At 57.7% G+C, this 18,253-nt stretch overlaps 1 protein-coding gene across 1 annotated transcript in view; it reads right to left on the bottom strand.

Moving 5' to 3' along the window:
• ATP6V1B1 (ATPase H+ transporting V1 subunit B1) overlaps positions 1–18,253 on the bottom strand; it is a 73,025-nt gene that overhangs the window by 12,633 nt on the left and 42,139 nt on the right. Inside the window, exons 4-6 of the mRNA XM_074991644.1 lie at positions 13,141–13,234; positions 5,438–5,515; positions 3,068–3,207 (exon numbers count right to left, since the gene is read on the bottom strand). Coding sequence (XP_074847745.1) covers positions 3,068–3,207; positions 5,438–5,515; positions 13,141–13,234 — 312 coding nt within the window. The remainder of the gene's footprint in view (positions 1–3,067; positions 3,208–5,437; positions 5,516–13,140; positions 13,235–18,253) is intronic.

The raw sequence follows: 18,253 nt of genomic DNA, 5'->3' as shown, positions 1-18,253 counted from the left end.
GGCTTTGCTATCTCCCCAGCATGCGCTGACGGCCCAGCTGAGCTGGTCTCCCTTCCCCTGGCCAGGCCAGGTCTAGGCTGCCAGCCTTCCCGCGAGACAGCCCATGCCTTGCCCTGCCAGGCTGATCATACCCGTTCTGCTGTGGCTGGGGGACCTGGCTGGGACTGGCTGGTGTGTGCGGGCGTGCCACTGCCCCTGCTGGTGTGTCTGTGCCGGCCAGATGCCGGATGGCAACTCCGGCTGCTTGTGCCTAGACAGAATCATCCCCTTGTGCGTTGTACACGTCTTCCTTCAGGTGCACTGGGAACTCAGCGGCTGCTCCCTGCCAGCGAGTAGGGGCCCTGGAAGGAGCGGACTCCCCAAAGCTGTCCTGGCTGGAGCCGGGGCGGAGTGGGAAGCAGCCGGCCCTACAAATGCAGCAGGCTGACCCTTGTGGGAACCACCCCACACTCTGCCCACAGCCCTCGTGAGGGACGTGAGTCTCCAGTGACACCGCTCACCAAGACCGTCCTTTGGGTCAAACGGCCGCGCCTGCACGTGGGGGAGCGAGTTTAACCACAGGTGCGTTGGGCTGGAGCTGAAATGGGAGACTGATGGGATGGCAGTGCTGGGGGTGGGGGGTAGAAGGGCAGGGAGGGGGCAGTGCTGGGGGGTGGGGGGGTAGAAGGGCAGGGAGGGGGAAGTGCTGGGGGATGGGGGGGTAGAAGGGCAGGGAGGGGGCAGTGATGGAGGATGGGGGGGTAGAAGGGCATGGGGGGCAGTGATGGAGGATGGGGCAGAGGGGCAGGCAGGGGGCAGTGCTGGGGGGTGGGGGGGTAGAAGGGCAGGGAGGGGGCAGTGCTGGGGGGTGGGGGGTAGAAGGGCAGGGAGGGGGAAGTGCTGGGGGATGGGGGGGTAGAAGGGCAGGGAGGGGGCAGTGATGGAGGATGGGGGGGTAGAAGGGCATGGGGGGCAGTGATGGAGGATGGGGCAGAGGGGCAGGCAGGGGGCAGTGCTGGGGGGTGGGGGGTAGAAGGGCAGGGAGGGGGAAGTGCTGGGGGATGGGGGTAGAAGGGCAGGGAGGGGGCAGTGCTGGGGGTTGGGGGGGTAGAAGGGCAGGGAGGGGGCAGTGATGGAGGATGGGGCAGAGGGGCAGGCAGGGGGCAGTGCTGGGGGTTGGGGGGGTAGAAGGGCAGGCAGGGGGCAGTGCTGGGGGTTGGGGGGGTAGAAGGGCAGGGAGGGGGCAGTGATGGAGGATGGGGCAGAGGGGCAGGCAGGGGGCAGTGCTGGGGGGTGGGGGGTAGAAGGGCAGGGAGGGGGCAGTGATGGAGGATGGGGCAGAGGGGCAGGCAGGGGGCAGTGCTGGGGGGTTGGGGGTAGAAGGGCAGGGAGGGGGCAGTGATGGAGGATGGGGCAGAGGGGCAGGCAGGGGGCAGTGCTGGGGGATGGGGGGTAGAAGGGCACGGGGGGGCAATGCTGGGGGGTGGGGGGTAGAAGGGCAGGGAGGGGGCAGTGATGGAGGATGGGGCAGAGGGGCAGGCAGGGGGCAGTGCTGGGGGATGGGGGGTAGAAGGGCACGGGGGGGCAATGCTGGGGGGTGGGGGGTGGAAGGGCAGGGAGGGGGCAGTGATGGAGGATGGGGCAGAGGGGCAGGCAGGGGGCAGTGCTGGGAGGTGGGGGGTAGAAGGGCAGGCAGGGGGCAGTGCTGGGGGATGCGGGGGTAGAAGGGCACGGGGGGGCAATGCTGGGGGGTTGGGGGTAGAAGGGCAGGGAGGGGGCAGTGATGGAGGATGGGGATGGAGCTATACCTCGTTTCCCGTGACGAGAGTCCCTGCTCTAACCTGGTCCCTCCTGTAAGCACCTGGCCTAGGCACCTGCTCCCTGACTCTGCCTTTCAGCTCACTTCAGAGTCCTGGCAAATTCCTGGAAGTTCGGTCCATCGGTAGCCATTAACCAAGACCAGCAGGGGTGCAACCCCATGCGCTGGGGGTCTTGAAACCTCTGACTGCCAGAAGGTGGGATGGATCAGTCAGTGATCACCCTGTTCTGTTCATTCCCTCTCATGCACCTGGAGGACAGGGTACTGCCCAGGAGTGTCATGACATGTTTATAGAGCCACAGTTCTCAGCATTTCAGGGGGACGTGTAGATCTAGGTATCTGCCTCGGATGTTGTGGGCTCCCCACCTAGGGATGCCTGTTCACGGGGAGGGACCCCGTGGGTGAGACACTGAGGTATTCGCATGAGCGGGTCTTGGTGTTTGAAGCGTGAGGATGCAGAGGGTTTCAGGGTTCAGAACCTTCAGTTCCTCCTTCCAGGACAGCGTGTCAGTGTCATGGGGTCTGCTTCCCATTGGGACGCCTCCCCCCGGCTGCTTTGGGGATTGGCTGGCTCCAGCTGACGTCCCCTCCTGTCAGTTCATTGCCCTGCGGTCTGCCTCTTTCTCTGCAACCTGAGGTGTCCTTCTTCCTGGCTCTGCCCTCCGGCCAGGTCACGAGAGTCCTCCCCTTCTTGGGGCATCAGAGTCTCCTCAGATAACCCTCCGAGGTGACCTGCATCCCCCTGCGTGCCCCAGGCCACTTCCCCGACGGCTGGTGGAAGAACCTGGGCCCACCCACTACTCCAGCTTCCAGTCCAGGGACTCTCTACCGTCCACTTTGGTCTCCTTTCCCTCAGGACGTCTTGCTCTTTCTTTGGACTCCTTCGTACTTCCCAGCCCATCCTCACCGCTCCCTTCTCCCAGGGAACGACCGCAGACAGCTTCCCCTGCACCCCCATTTCTGCTGCCAGCTTCCTGTCTGCATAGACCACTTCCTCCCCAGGCTGGACGTCCTCGGCAGTTAGTCCTTAGCGAGCCTTGGCTCTCCTCCAGATGCAGCCTACTGTTTAGTCGGTCCCCACAGGAAACGCCCACGGTTACCAGGGCCTGGGGGTCCCTGTGCTGGCAATGCCACAAGAGCCCAACATCCAGCACCGCTGACCTCAGCATAAAGCAGCAACGGCTCCTTCCGCAACCCCATGTCCTGGCCACGCCTGCTGCGGGGAGGCAGGAAGGGTGGGCAGGGACGGACTGAGAGGTGAGGGCCTACCTCATTGTGGGGGAGCCCAGCCGCGGAGAAGATGGGGATCTTCTGCCCCCTCGCGATGCTGTTCATGACGTCGATGGGCGAGATGCCTGTCTGGATCATCTCCTCGGGGTATATGCGACCGTGAGGGTTGATGGGCTGACCTGGAGCAAGAAAGAAGGAAGGTTCTATGGCCGGGGGCTCGCGGACCCTGGTTTGTTATTGCAGGGCCACTCTGAAGCGCTGGTGTGCTCGGAACGGCCTCACTGGGTCAGACCAGACGTCCATCCCGCCCAGTGTCCTGTCTGCCGACAGCAGCTGGCACCAGGTACCCCCGGGGGAGCAAACAGAAGAGGGAACCATCGAGTGATCCCTCCCTGGACAGCCGCTCCCAGGTTCTTCACCCTGGTTTGCTCTCGTGGGGTCTCTGAACAGGCGGGGACGGCTGTGTGGGGACAGGAAAATGAACGGTTAGATATGGAAAAACCAACCCCCCCAAGCCCCTCACACAGAGGGCAAGATGGCTGTGAAGAGAGAGAGAAGGGCCCAGAGCGAGGCAGTGTCCCTTTAAAATCAATGGGGCAGGGGATTGATTCATGGGGGTGAATAAGAATAATAATCGGAGATGTGTATCTCCTAGAGCTGGAAGGGACCTTGGGAGGTCATCTAGTCCAGGCCCCTGCCCTCCTGGCAGAACCAAGCACTGTCCCTGGCATCTATTTCCCCAGTCCCTGAATGGGCTCCTCAAGGAGTGAGCTCACAACCCTGGGTTTAGCAGCCCAATGCTCAGGCCACTAAACCAGCCCTCCCCACATCTGCCTGAATGCTCCTGTCGGGCCTGGAAAATGCAGGGCCTTGCAGGGCTACTGTACAGGCCACACCTGGACACCCACCTTTGGAAATGCCTCCCCCCCCCGGAGGCTGATACTGCCCCCAAGATGCCCCCAGGCAAGTGCAACCGCTGGTGGCAGGACAGAGGTTCAGCTCTTCCAGTGACTGAGCAATCGAGAGGATTATGAGGCTTCTGCCACCTCCGGACGAACAGGCCAGGCCCTTCAGCTTGTGCACGCGAGATGTGAGTGTTTAGAGACGGGCTGAGTCCCAGAAGCAGTGGGGCCATTTCACCTGGGGACCCACTGAGGAAGGGAAGCTGGGACTTCGCTCTTCCACCCTGGGGTGTGCTCATGAGGCCAGCAGGAGCTGCAGGCGCATCCCCCAGGCAGGGAAGAGCCGACCGTAGTGAGCAGGACGTTGGCACGCTGCGTGAAGGAATAAACTACCTGCTCCCTGGGGACTTCATTGGGTGGCCCCTGGGTCTAGAGCTGTGGGAAGGGGGAAATGACACTTCCTTGTCCCTTTCCCCACACCGGTCACAACAGAGCAGGCCTCTATCGTACCCCAACCCCCATAGGCGTCTCTTTTCCAGCCTGGCAAGTCCCGGTCTGGTGCAGGATCTTGGGAGGAGGCGTGCAAGGTACGGACCAGTAAAGCTCAGGGCTATTGGCGTCCAGTAGGTGGTTCCCACAAAAGCTGTCTTCTCTGAGATCCAGGTGCCGGCACATTTGGTACTTCAATGCCGGGAGAAAAGAACCACTTGATCTGCTGCATTTCGGTGCAGTTACGGGACACCACAGCAATCAGAGGAAACAACACTGGGATCAAATTCCAGCCCCTGGTCATATGCTCCCTCTGGGCTCACCTGGCCTCTGCTCCCTTCCCCCTGGCGGAGCTCTCTGCTGTGCCTTGCAGTGCAGAAACTTCCTTCTCTGCTGCTTCCAAGCAGCAGCTTTGCAATGGTTGAGAAGGTGGCTGGGGGGCACCCACCAACGGGACCAGCCTGACAGCTCCGGGGGAAGGACCTCTCTATTTATCCATAGGCCAGGCACAGCCTGGGCCAGAGGCAAACAACCTGCCCTGTCCCTGTCATCTAGATCCTCTTTCCACCGCCCACCCAGGGTACCCTGGCCCTGACCCAGATGTGCAGCGTCCCAGGATGAAGAGGGAATTCAATCTCCAGAGTCCATTCAATCCCTCAGACCATCAGGACAGCCACAGTCACACCAATGGAGAATCCAGCCCAGTATCCTGCTCTGACAGTGGCTAGTGGTAACAGGTGCGTCAGAGGCAAAGAACAGACCAGGGCAAATATTGAGCAACCCAACCTTTGTCATCCGTTCCCAGCTTCTGCAGTCAGAGGTTTACAGACACCCAGGCTTGGGGATGTGCCCTTGGCCCTCTTGTCTACTAGCCACTCCAGGACCCATGCTCCTGGGAATCTCTGCTCTGACTGATAGCAACTTGCCGTCGTTCCAACACACAGGAAGGTACGGTCCCAGCCCCTTAGATCACATGCTCAACATCTGTGGCCGTCTCACTCTGTTGCAATGAGCTCACCGTTAATATCGAGAAAGTCCTCGGCCAGAACAGCTGGGCCTTTGTCGATGGGTTTTGCGGAACCGTTAAACACCCGCCCTGCGAAGGGAAATAAACACTAGGTACCATTTTCACCAACGAAAAGGAAGTCATCGCTCATGGAATTTGCAGATGACACAAAGACTGGGGGAGCAGCAAACAACTCAGAGGACTGGTCATCCGGTCACCCATATGGAGCAAGATGGACTGCTTGCTGTGCTGCATGCAAGCAAACAACACACACCACTGACATCTCCTGGTCCTCCTGGAATCTGCACCCTTCACTGGAGATCACACAGGTTCCATTGCTTGTTGTCTAAGCTCAGAAAAACACTGAGCCATCCAGCTGCAGTTCTATCTAACACGTTTACTACAGCTCCCGTCCCCAGAGGGGTGGAGAAGGTTAATGGTATACTGGGTGCATTAGGAGGCACATTTCCAGCAGATCTAGAGAAGTTATTATCCCCCTCCACTCAGCACTGGTGAGGCCACATCTGGAGTACTGTGTCCAGTTCTGGGCTCCCCAGTATAGAAAGGATGGGGATTTGCTGGAGCAGGTTCAGCAGAGGGCAATGAAAATGATGAAGGGGCTGGAGCACATGACCTATGAGGAGAGGCTGAGGGATTTGGGCTTGTTTAGTTTGCAGAAAAGAAGAGTGAGGGGTGATTTGATAGCAGCCTTCAGCTTCCTGAAGGGAGGTTCTAAAGAGGATGGAGAGAGGCTGTTCTCAGTAGTTATGGATGGCAGAACAAGGAGAAATGGTCTCAAGTTACAGTGGGGGAGGTCCAGGTTGGATAAGATGAAAAACTATCTCACTAGGAGGGTGGTGAAGCTCTGGAATGGGTTACCTAGAGAGGTGATGAAATCTCATCCCTGTAGGTTTCTATGCCCTGGCTGGGATGATTCAGTTGGGGTTGGTCCTGCTGTGGGCAGGTGGCTGGACTTGCTGACCTCCTGAGGTCCCTTCCAGCCCTGGGATTGCATGATTCTAGAAGGGACTGGCCCTAGGACACCTCATGGCAGAGCAAAGGATCACAGTGAGGTTTTCAGAATCCGTAGACAGCACCCAAACCACTGGGCCATCCTTCCTCTCTCCCAGTGCCTGGGCTCTCCTGGAGGCTGGTTGAAAATGGAAGCCATTTTGCAAGCGACAGCTGCTCATCCAATGGACAGCCATCCGCTGGCTGCTCCGTGCCTGAGCTGGAGCCCAGGGAAGTCAAAGGGAATCTTTTCTCCCACTTCTTGGTGCATCGGCTCAGGTCCTAATTACCCAGGTGCTTTCTTTGACTAGCTGTGTCCCTCAGTAGCTCCCCACTCCTCCTCCCTCCGCTTTTGCTTCGGTGATAAATTAAGCCGCTGTGTGTCTAAGACAAATGGAGGCAGAGCGAATACCAAGGTTGCTGACCTTTCATGGTCGTGGTTCCCAGCTCTCACCTCCGCCTTGATATTGATCGTTATCTGCTGTGACAAGGACAATGCCCTCTTAAAGGGCTGGGAGCGAGTCCTACAGGGTCATCGCCAGCATAGGGGGGAGAAGGGGACGAGCGCTAACGCAGCCCTATTGATCCCCCGTGCCGCAGCGGCGGATATGAGACCTATAAAGGCATTTCAGCACGGGAGCACTGGCGGAGCGGGCTCAGGGGAGAGAGGGTTTGGATCACAGAGGTTCCCTCGCCACCTCGGGCCAGCACCTGGATTCTGACCCTTGTGTGCTGGGGTCAGGGCCCGTTTGGGGATGATTGGCCTTTGCTGGAGATCCTTGTTCCCTTGCCAAGAACTTAATGAGGGTCTTGGAAGCCCAGGGGAACGACGAGGGGGGTCTCCCAGTCTGAGCCCTCGATGGGCCCCTCCTTTCGCGGTGGGATGTAGGAAGGTTCTCTCCCTCTAATCCAGGTCTCCTTCCCCTGCCTTGAAGCTCTCCTGCCACCCTCTCCACCATCAGGGAGGCTACCCGGCTGCCTGGCTGACGTCCCCTGGACATCCAGGCTGTGCTGTTCTGGCCTTAGCGATGGCCTAGTGCTCCTTGGGTAGCTGTCCCATGGGAGCGTGAGGTACGCCCTTTCCTTCGCACCGTGCATCCAGTGAAGCAGGGGACAGTCCAGGCCATGGTCACATCTCAGCCCACGTGGAGCCCATCCTTCCCTAGACCCCACAAGCTCAGCCCCCCGCCTCATCACCCTGACTTCTTCGTACCGCCTCTCCTTTTCCTCTCTCCTTGCAGGACTCTCAGGAGCAGGGAGGCAGCTTGGCCCAGGTCCTGCACTCTGCTGAGGGTGCGCATCTCTGGCACCAGACAGTTGGATTATTCAGTTTCCTGTGGACGCCCTCTCTGTAGGGGAATCTCCGGGTGGCAAAGGGCCAGGGCCGTGGCTCTTAACCCGTTTCCCCTCCCACCCCCACTCGGCGGAGCGGCCTGGACGACGGGCGTGTCTAGAACAACTCAGCATCCCACTGACTAGTGCGGGGGTTCCCAAACTTTTTGGCATCACGCCCTTCTTTTGATTTTTGAGAAACCCTCGTGCCCCCGCCACAACCTCTTCTTTACCATCATCCCCCCAACCCCCTGTTAACAAAAACTTCAATTCCTAATTTACAATAAATGCAAAAACTTGATATAAAAATGTTACTTAAAATTAAACATAAGCACAAATTGTTTTCCTTGGCCCCTTGCGGGTGCCTGGTGCAGCCCCAGCTGGCCAGCTGCCGGAGCCCTGGGCCAGCCGCCAGAGCTGCCCACGCCAGCCACCCACCTGCCTGCCTGAGACCTGCGCTGCCAGAGCCATGCGCCCAAGCCCCACACCAGCCACCTACTCACCCACCAGCTGCCTGTCCCAGCTGCAGGCAGCCACCCAAGCCCCACAGTACCAGAGCCAGCCGCCTGCCTGACAGCCTGAGCCCTGCAATGTGGAACCAGCCCCATGAATCCTGCAAGCTGGCCGGCCGCCCAAGCCCTGCAAGCCGCCTGCCCGAGCCCCTCCCCTCCCACCCCACACAGCCAGGCACCACCAGCTCCCTGCTCTTACCCCATCCCCCGAGCCAGGCACCCCCAGTCCCCCATCTAACCCCATCCTCCTCCCCACCCCCAACCCACACTCACTCATGTTTGCATGTGGGTCTTCGCTGGCTGCCTTCTTTTTTTAGCAGCTGCACTGGGTCACCCACGTAAATGGCAGGGGCTGAGAGCCAGAAGCAAAGGCTGGCTCTTTCTTTGGGAGTGGGGGGATCATGGAGGGGGCTTGGTTGCCTCACCCCCCCTGGAATTTCTTCACGCCCCCCAGTTTAGGAAATGAGGGACCATTGGAAGGCCCATTGGCAGCCCACATCAGATGGAGCCAGCAGCGGGGTTTGGCACTTTCTCACTGCAGGGTCACAGAGTTACCCCTGTTGCTTAATACCACCTTCCCCCCACAGCCCTGCCCATCAGCCCTAACCCAGCTCAGCTGGTCCAGAGACTTCAGTCTGGCAGTCCCACCTAGGCAGGTTCAGAGCTTCAGAGCTGTGCTAGATTTGGGACTTGGAAAGCACAACCCCTTGTCTTGGTTTGAACCAGCATCTTCATAACGGCATTCAGGTTCAGCCAGGGCAGCTCAGCGATGGGTGAGACGCTCCAAAGAGCATGGCAGACATACTCAAAAATAACACTCTGTCCTGGCAAGGTCCCCCCAGCCCTATGACTCCAGGACTCTATGAAATGCCTCGGAGCTCCAACAACCCTGGCTGGTTTTGTGGAACCCAGCGAAAGTTGTCATTTCACAGGAAGCACAAGCCTGTGTAACACCAACAGACCTGGGGCTGCCAGCCCCAGGGACAGAACCTGCAGGCATAGGGTCTAAAGCGCTGCACTCTACCGTGTGAGCTAGAGGCCAGCTGACTCTCAGCCAAGGCTGTAGAGCAGAGACTTCACTCACCCCAGATGAGGTCTCAGTGTCCTACATGCTTCCCTGCGCTGAGGAAGCACCTCCCGAGCTTCTGAGACCTTCCAGCAGTTCTTCCCAGCCAATGCACCAGCTGTAACACTGACAGACCTGGGTTGGAACCTGCAAGCGTAGGGGCTAACGCCCTGCACTCTACCATGTTAGCTAAAGGCCGGCTGGCTCTCAGCTGCGGCCGTAGAGCAGAGACTTCACCCACCCCAGTCATGGGAGGAATATGGCAGTTAACACCCAGCAGCTGCAGCACTGCCTGGAGCTTGGGGCCCCTGTGCTAGCACTGTACAGACAGAGGGGGATTAGGAGCTATTGGGCCCTGGGCCCAAGTCCATAAGGTGCCAAAAGACTTCTTGCTGTTCTATTTGGCATAGAGGGGCTCTGCCCCCACTCCTCCTTTTCCCCTGTGGCCCTGCCCCCAGCCAGGCTGGAAACCACAGTAACAGCTGCCCAGGGACCCGGGCCACTGGGGGGTGTCCCAGACCTGCCATCTGCCCTGGGCAGTGCACCCCAGGGAGTGGGGCACAGGCCGAGGGCATCTCTTGGGTGCCCCAGCCCTTCTGCCTGGTTCTGGCTCTTGGCCTGGCAGTGAGCAGAGCCTTGGGGAGGAGCAGGGGCAGGGCCTGGGGAGAAGGAGGAGAAGGCGCAGGGCCTTTCTGACACCTGTGGGCCTCCCACTTCTATACGGGTGCAGCAGTTAAACGATTACATCACCTTGTCTTCCTGCTTTGCCTTCATTGTCAGTGCCCGGTGCCTGAATCCTGGCAGCACTGGTTTCTCTTTAGGGGGTCTGGGGAGCAGCCGCTTGAATGACGCAGCTGAGCTGACCCAAACCCAAGGATCCAAACACCCACAAATTGGGGGGGTTTAGAGTCTGAATGCAGACAGAGATTTCTTAGCTGACCACTGTCTCCATAACGCACCAGACACCCAGCAAAAGTCAACCAGCAAAGGCCAGCAGGTGTTATCTACCAGCTCTGTTTTCGGGGAACCAGAGAATAACCACCTGTCAGCCCAGTGCTCTTGGGGAGTCAGGGAGTGACACTCATGGGCACACCTAAATGCTGCCAACACGGGTGATTGGATTTAAGGATCAGACAGTCTGTATCTTCGAGAACAACAAGAAGTCCTGTGGCACCTTATAGACTAACAGATATTTTGGAGCATAAGCTTTTGTGGACAAAGACCCACTTCATCAGATGCATGGTGGGGGATGGTTTCAGAGGGGTATTTAAAGAGTGGGGTCCCAGTAAGAGGGAGGGCCAGAGCTGACAAGGTCTATTCAGCAAGGTGGAAATGGCCCACCTTAGCCTCATCTGCACTGAAGATGGAAAAGAAAGACATCTGCATTTGCATAAGGAATGAGAACAGCTCTTCCAGCCCAGGAACCCCACTGAACTCTGGGATACTGAAAGCAGAGAAGCACTGCCTGATGGGAAACCTCTGCTCCAGACACCAATGAACCCAGGCCTGCTCACACCCACTTTAGTCCTTCTCAGACCAATTCTAGGAATGGATCCTGTTGATACCCAAAATACTGAAACCGCCTAGTAGCACTGTGAGCTCGTTCAAGGACCACCCAGAGCCAGGCACGATCTGTCTCTATTGTCTCACCTCCACTTACCCACTCACGCATCTGATGAAGTGGGTCTTTGTCCACAAAAGCTTCTGCTCCAAAATATCTGTTAGTCTCTAAGGTGCCACAAGACTTCTTGTTGTTCTCTCTGCTTACCCATAATCCAACCCAGTGTTCTTGAGCCATTGCCCTGTCTCTGCAAAAACACTCGCCCTTGCCCAAGAAGCTGTTCACATGCCTGGATGCAAATTCTACATCAGTTCCACTGAGACCTCATCATCTCCTCCCTGATTGTGCTGGGGGCTCTGCTTGTCTCCTGCCCTCCGGAGCCCCGGCTACCATCACCATCTGGGACCCCCGATCCATGCAAGCTCCACCGAGTGGTGAGATCTCTCTCTCTAGCATAGCCTCTTAATCTTGCCTTGTGTAATTAGTTCTGTGGTTTGCTCGCCCTGACATTTGTCATCAGTTTATTTACTATTGTAGCTGTTAAATAGATACTCACTACCCAGAAATAAATAACTTTCATTGTTACACTGGTGGCTTCTCTCTCTTTTTCTTCCTGTCTGGCTCACTCTCCTCAGGGGTGTTGTTTCAGCTTCCCCACTTGCTCTGCAACAACACTTCTTGTACCTAAGCTAAAGGCTCCCTGTGGCGCCCAGAACTCCTACGGGGTTTGCCCAGCGAGTGGGTCACTAGTAGGATGCTTGGGCTGTGAACGTGGGGCTGGGACGGGGGAGCTGAACGGGAGTGGCACATGTGGGTAGCCGCTGAAGGTGCTGTTTAACCCAGCCACGGAGTCCAAGGGCTCATCAGGGCCACAGCTCAGCACTGCTGTGCAACCAGCCTGCGGAGTACGGGGACATATAGGCTACGTCTACACGTGCACACTACATCGAAATAGCTTATTTCGATGTAGCGACATCGAAATAGTCTATTTCTATGAATAACGTCTACACGTCCTCCAGGGCTGGCAACGTCGACGTTCAACTTCGACGTTGGGCAGCACCACATCGAAATAGGCGCTGCGAGGGAACGTCTACACGCCAAAGTAGCACACATCGAAATAAGGGTGCCAGGCACAGCTGCAGACAGGGTCACAGGGCGGACTCAACAGCAAGCCGCTCCCTTAAAGGGCCCCTCCCAGACACAGTTGCACTAAACAAGACAAGATCCACAGAGCCGACAACTGGTTGCAGACCCTGTGCATGCAGCATGGATCCCCAGCTGCCGCAGCAGCAGCCAGAAGCCCTGGGCTAAGGGCTGCTGCCCACGGTGACCATAGAGCCCTGCAGGGGCTGGAGAGAGAGCGTCTCTCAACCCCTCAGCTGATGGCTGCCATGGCGGACCCCGCTATTTCGATGTTGCGGGACGCGGATCGTCTACACGTGTCCTACTTTGACGTTCAACTTCGAAGTAGGGCGCTATTCCCATCCCCTCATGGGGTTAGCGACTTCGACATCTCGCCACCTAACGTCGATTTCAACTTCGAAATAGCGCCCAACATGTGTAGCCGTGACGGGCGCTATTTCGAAGTTGGCGCCGCTACTTCGAAGTAGCATGCACGTGTAGACGCGGCCATAAGGTGTCAGCTTGTAAGTGCTGATTAACCTGTCCTCTCAGATGAGCTCTGGCCGTTTGTGTGTGTGTGTGTGTGTTCACCCGAGCCTGGGAAGAACTGAACCCTGCGGACCCTGGGCTGTGCAGAATAGCTCCACTGGGAGGGAAAGAGCAGAGGGGAGCAGAAAGGCTCCTTAGGAACATGAGTGACCCAAGCAGCACACGGATAGAATTTTCACCTCGCCCCCTGCAACCCCAAATAAACGAGCACACCCCAGAACCACAGGCACATCTGGTAACAGCCCTTCCCCCTGCTGCTAGGGTGCTAGAGACCAAAGAGCATAGTTATGTATAGAAGACAAACCCCTAATATCGGGGTGGTCCTGAGGGTATCGGGATGTCGGGTCACACAACCTGCAACCCCTATCTCAGGGCAGGTGGAACAATGGCAAGTACAGAGCAAACAATGGGGAATCTTCAGGCAGGCAAGTTACAAATAGCAAGTGTAAAATCTGCAGAAGGCTCTGGCAGCCCCTTGTTGCTAGCACAGTAACTCGTGGCTGGTTATATTCTTTCACTGTGCTCTGTGTGCTGAGATGAATTTGTTCTCTGTGGCTCTTACCTAGCATGTCCTCGGAAACAGGTGTCCGGAGGATGTCCCCAGTAAACTCGCAGGATGTCTTTTTCGCATCGATCCCAGATGTTCCTTCAAACACCTGCAGAGACCCGGGGACAGGAATCGAATTAGTGGCTATTCGTTGGGATTAGTGGCAAACGGCTTTCAAGGGCCAGGGGAGTCCAACTGAACAGAGGGGAAGGGCCTCTAGACCAGTGGTTCCCAACCTGGGGTCTGTGCACCCCTGGGGGTCCATGACTGTATTGCAAGGGGTCCCTGGGAAAAATAAAAGATAAATTAAAATGAGCATAGAAAAGGTTTTAAATAAATTGCAAAGTTATGATCAATTATTACTTTTAAATGAAATATCTTCCAATAATATTATTAATTGCTGTTTGAAAAATCTACGCTGTGGTTTCCTTTTTCATTTCATGAAGTGCGCAGCTAGCATTGGCTTTGATGGGGGTCTGGGAAAGGTTTGTGGAGTGATTGGGATCTGCAAACGGCTGGGGGTCTGCCCCCTGAAAAGGTTGGGAGACTCTGCCCTAGGAGACAACGTTCCGTGACCTGGGCAAGTTGAAAAGATGCTCCACAGAGCCCGAGAGTGAGAGACTGGGAAGGCAGGGAAGAGACTTTGGGATTAAGAAAACTCTGCTCTTTTAGGACCTGCCGGAAAACGTGTCATCGGGAGTTTGTCCTTTGGCCCGAGCCCTTACTCCACAACACAGAGACACTGTACACGTGTGTCTCAGTGTGCCAGATATTTGGCTAGGCGTGCAGCCTGTATACATGCCAGATGGTCCCTCAGTGCAGCAGCACGTGGATCTGGGGGACCAGTACCCACCTGGCTGGTGAGCACTAGATGCTACTTTCTGGCACGGCAACGCCTCCATTGACACCTGTCACCTCCCTCCCGCCCTTCAGTGTAGAACCTCGCGGCTGCTGGTGCACTCTGGTGAGAGTTCTGTCCCCTTTCTGCGCACGCCTGGGCCCTGGCGGCCTGGGGAGCGATGGGGCTGACGAGCAGAGACGACTCTCCTATGGACACTCTACCCGCGCGACGGTCGAGCTTCCGCGATGGCTGGTGATCTTGGCCACCACTGGGGACTGGCCTGTGGGCCTCTGGAGCTAACGCCACAAAGCTCTGTGGTCTGAGCTCCCCTTTCCAGCTGCAACCCTGGAACTGATGCAGATCCTTCAGGGGGCCAGTGCGGAGGTGGCCAGGTCACAGACGCGGACCAGTGAGTCGCTGCCTGACTTGTGCTGTGCACTGGTGGAGCTGACGGTGGTGGAGCTGATCTGACCTAGAGCCTCCCCCCAGATGCAGCTATGCAGACTCAAAAGAAGGTCACGTGCGCGTTGCTGCTCGGCAGCTCTACCGTCACAAGGGACAGGGCAGCACTCTGGGAGCTGAGCTCTGCGCTGGCCAGAAAGCAGGGTGGTCCCTTGGGTTTTGGCAGAGGCTGGAACTCCATCCCCGGTGTTCCCGACAAGCTGAGCACTTGGGCGGCCGCCCAGGAGAGAATCAGGTGCCGCTCAGTTGATTAGTGGCGCGTCCAGAGCCGTGCGCAGCCGGCAGCGTGGGTCTATTCTACCGAGAAATAGTTCTAGTTAAAATGACTTTGCAGCAGAGAGTTGCTCCAGCTGCACACGCCTGGGTGCATGAAGTGCAATTTATTCCACCCCTCCCGTCTGGAAAAAAATGAGAGGGACCCCAGCTCATCTCTCCCAAGCACAGCCGCGTAGGACCTCGGCGGCGCTAGGGGAGAGACCTTGAGGCAGAAGTCCTGGTGCTGCAGGAGGTGGCGTTTGGGTGGCACTCTGGAGCCAAAGCAGAACTGGAGTGCGGGGCTGTTCCCTGGTGGAGGAGCTCAGCCCCCTGCACGCTGGGGCCATTCAGCATGAGTGTGATCAGCCAGGCACCTGTTGGGGGTGTGTGTGTGCATGAGTGCACGTGCAAAGAGCTGTGTGTGTGCTCGGCACCATGTGAGCACTAATTACTGCTCCCCAGCCCCAGCTGTGTCTTCAGTGCACCGAAACCCGAACCCACAGCAATCAGAGAGGGAGCCACCCCCCGGCATGGTCTGAGACAAGGGCAATGGGAGGGGAGGTCAGAATATCCTGCTCCTTTAAATGCACAGGGTGCAGGTCACGGGGGGGAGTCGAATCCCCAGGGCTGCCACACGCAGCTCTGCCATCGGACCCAGAGACGACACACCAGCTGCTCAGTGGATCAGCTGTTATGGGAGAAAATGCACATGTGTTGCTCGCATGTCCCGTGTCTCAACAGCTATCCGACCAGGTACCCTGCTGGGAAGTTCAGCAGCACGACATGCAGGCCCAGATTCTGCAAGGAACTCGGCAGGGTCAGAGGGGTTCACCGGAGCAGATCTGGGCCGTGGATACATTACACAAGCATACGGCTCTCGCACACCCCGATAGTTATATGCAATTTCCTCAGCTCTCTAAGAGAGCCCTGCAGTGCTCCATTTGAACGCCAGCCCGCGCAGAAAAAGTCCTGTTTCAAACGGCTTTACCATGGAGATTTGCTCCATGAAGGCCGCTTGGGAGACCCCTGCAATTCTAAATTGCAGGAACAAGCATAAAGGCAGTACAATACGCGCTCATTAAAGCCCTGGTGGTAACTGTCAGGTGGCTGAGGGCCTGTGTTTTCTCCCAACGTGCTAACAAGATCCCGCCGGAGCCGCCTGCTCAAGCAAAGGAGGGAATCCAAAGGCACTTTGACTAGTATAATATTTGCCGGCGTTTGTATTAATTAACCTCCCGACCGCGGCTTTGATTAGAGCCCTGTGGCCCCTAGGAGAGGACTGGACTGTGAAAGAATGTAGCACATTCAAGCTGGCTCATTCATACAGCTGCAGCTGCAGCAGCCAGGAAGGACGGGGGAGAAAGGAAAAGGCTCCCCTAGCTGGGTGCATGTGTGTGGGTCAGGCCCTTCCTAAGCCGCTTCTGCAAAAGGCTCAGGTTTGGGGAGGCTGACTCCCTAATAGGATTAGGAGGGCGCTGCAAAGGGCTCGGCAGCAGCCTTGGAGGAGCGAAGTTTGGCAGCTCGCCGGCAGAGGTCCCAGGCAGGTCAATTGCGCAGCCACCTTGTTCCAAGAGGCGGAGCTCGAGGCGTTAGTGAAGACGGCGGGAAGAGGCCGGCAGGAAGGTGGCCTGATAGGAAAAAGATGGAGCATCCCATTCCCAAAGGTCAGGCCACTTTCAAAGAAAATCACAATGTTTAATTTTCCCCCTACGAAGTCCTGGCCAAGCTGGGGCGCCCTGGTCAGCCCCCGAACACAGGGCTCCAGTTTAGCATGTGCGCCGTCCAGCCTGCTGCCCAGCCCTGGGCCTGTGTCGAGGCCCTGCTCTTTAAGGCTCAGGGAACAGATGAGATCCCACAACCCTGAATTCTTTGCAACGACTGATGCTGCATGTGGAGGTCTTGTCAACAGGCTGCAATTCCAGCATGCCCCAGTCTTGCAAGCAGATCCATGTGGATGGCCCAGGGTGCCCCCAGGTCCCACAGAATCCACACACAGGATCAGCGCCCCAGTAAGGATCTCACAGGGTGGAATCTTTTGTGCCAGTATTGCATGGGGGAGGGATAAAAGGGGGGTTGTCAATGCACCGAGTTTGCCGACTGGGCAATGGGTCGGGGCGGGGTGGTCTGTGAATGGGAGTTCCAGGAATCTCCAGCAGGGGTCGCTGGAGAGAGAAACACGCCCGCAGCCCCAGGACCTTTTAGGGGGAGATGAGGTGATGCAGGGGGAACCGGGGGACAGGCTGTGCCCGTGGGAAGGTCAGGCTGTGCCCATGGGGAGCAAACTTTTTACATCAGGCTCCACTTTTTATCTCTGCAATTGGCAGAGCGCCCGCCCCTGATCCCCTCCAGCCTGTCAAATGTCCTCCAGACGGACAATAGGTCCGCAGCGTGCAAAAGCGCGAGGAGTCAGCGTAGAAATGGGAACACAGACCGAAAACCAGGCACAGATTCCAACAGTTTTAACGAGCTGGATGAGCCTGAGACCCAGCAGCCAATTGCACAACACGCCCTTAGGAAATGGCACGCCCCTGGAGGCGCCCACCCCCAACTGTGCTCACCCCACTGTAGCCCAGTGGCTGCATGCAAGGGGTGGGGGGGCGCGTTCGGGTCGCCAGAGGAAATGCTGAGTGTGGCCTTTCCTGACTGTGGAGCACTTGTCTTCGTCCCACTTCCGGAGGTGTTTTAATGAAGTTCTTGGGGAGTATTTCCTTGGGTTTTTTGGGGGGAAAAACCAGACAAAACGGGGTGCCAACAAAGGCCACCGGAAGGGTCAGAGCCTTGCGTTCCACAGAGTGGTGCCTGCCACAGGACGAGTGGGTGCCATCCCCTCTGTCCCTGGTTCTGGCTCTTGTGTGTTCAGCCCCACTGACGGGAGGTGGGGGAGAGGCAAAGGGGGCCGTTGCACAGGGGCCCAGCATGTCAAAGTGGCCTGGAGCTCTGTCTGCCACCTGCTACTGTGGCAGCGGCAGTTCCGGATCCCTTTGAAACCCCACGGTAGCGCTGCTCCGTGTGGCTTGGGGGGGGGCGGGGGGCGTGCTTAGGCCCCCATCCTCAGCCCCACCCCTTTTGGGGCACAGATCCAGGCCCCCCATCCACCTTGCTCCATGGCCCACGGTGGCTGTTGGCCCCGCTGTGTGTGGAACTAAAGACGAGTTCTGGCACAAGCGTCCGGCAGGAAGATTTCCTGCTTTCCGCTCACGTGGGTTTGTGCCAGCAAGCAGGGCTCGCTTTCGTTTTCCCACCCCTGTGCGGAATGAGTTTTGTTACCACATCACCATTGTGTTGGTGCACTTGACAAAATTCGTATGGCAGGGATGGGACCAAGGGGGCTCAAGGCTCAGGTGCAGGGGTGTGAAGGCCCACATACACCCCCATACCCACCCAGGGCTGGGCCAGTCCAGCTGCGGTCGGGGAATCTGGGCTGCCTGTTCCTTCAGCTGGGGGAGAGGTGCCGAATTCAGGCTGTCCCTCCCCCGGCCACAGCAGGCTGGAGACTGGGCTAGCTTGAGGGTGGGGTGGCCCTTCTCTACCTGCGGCGGGTCTCCACCTTGGGCGGGTTCCTTGAGCACC

This window comes from Carettochelys insculpta, chromosome 4 (genome assembly GCF_033958435.1).
Source record: "Carettochelys insculpta isolate YL-2023 chromosome 4, ASM3395843v1, whole genome shotgun sequence".
In the NCBI taxonomy this organism is placed as follows: Eukaryota; Metazoa; Chordata; order Testudines; family Carettochelyidae; genus Carettochelys; species Carettochelys insculpta.
Note: the sequence above shows the minus strand (reverse complement) of the source record. Positions and strands in the feature narration are given on the sequence as shown.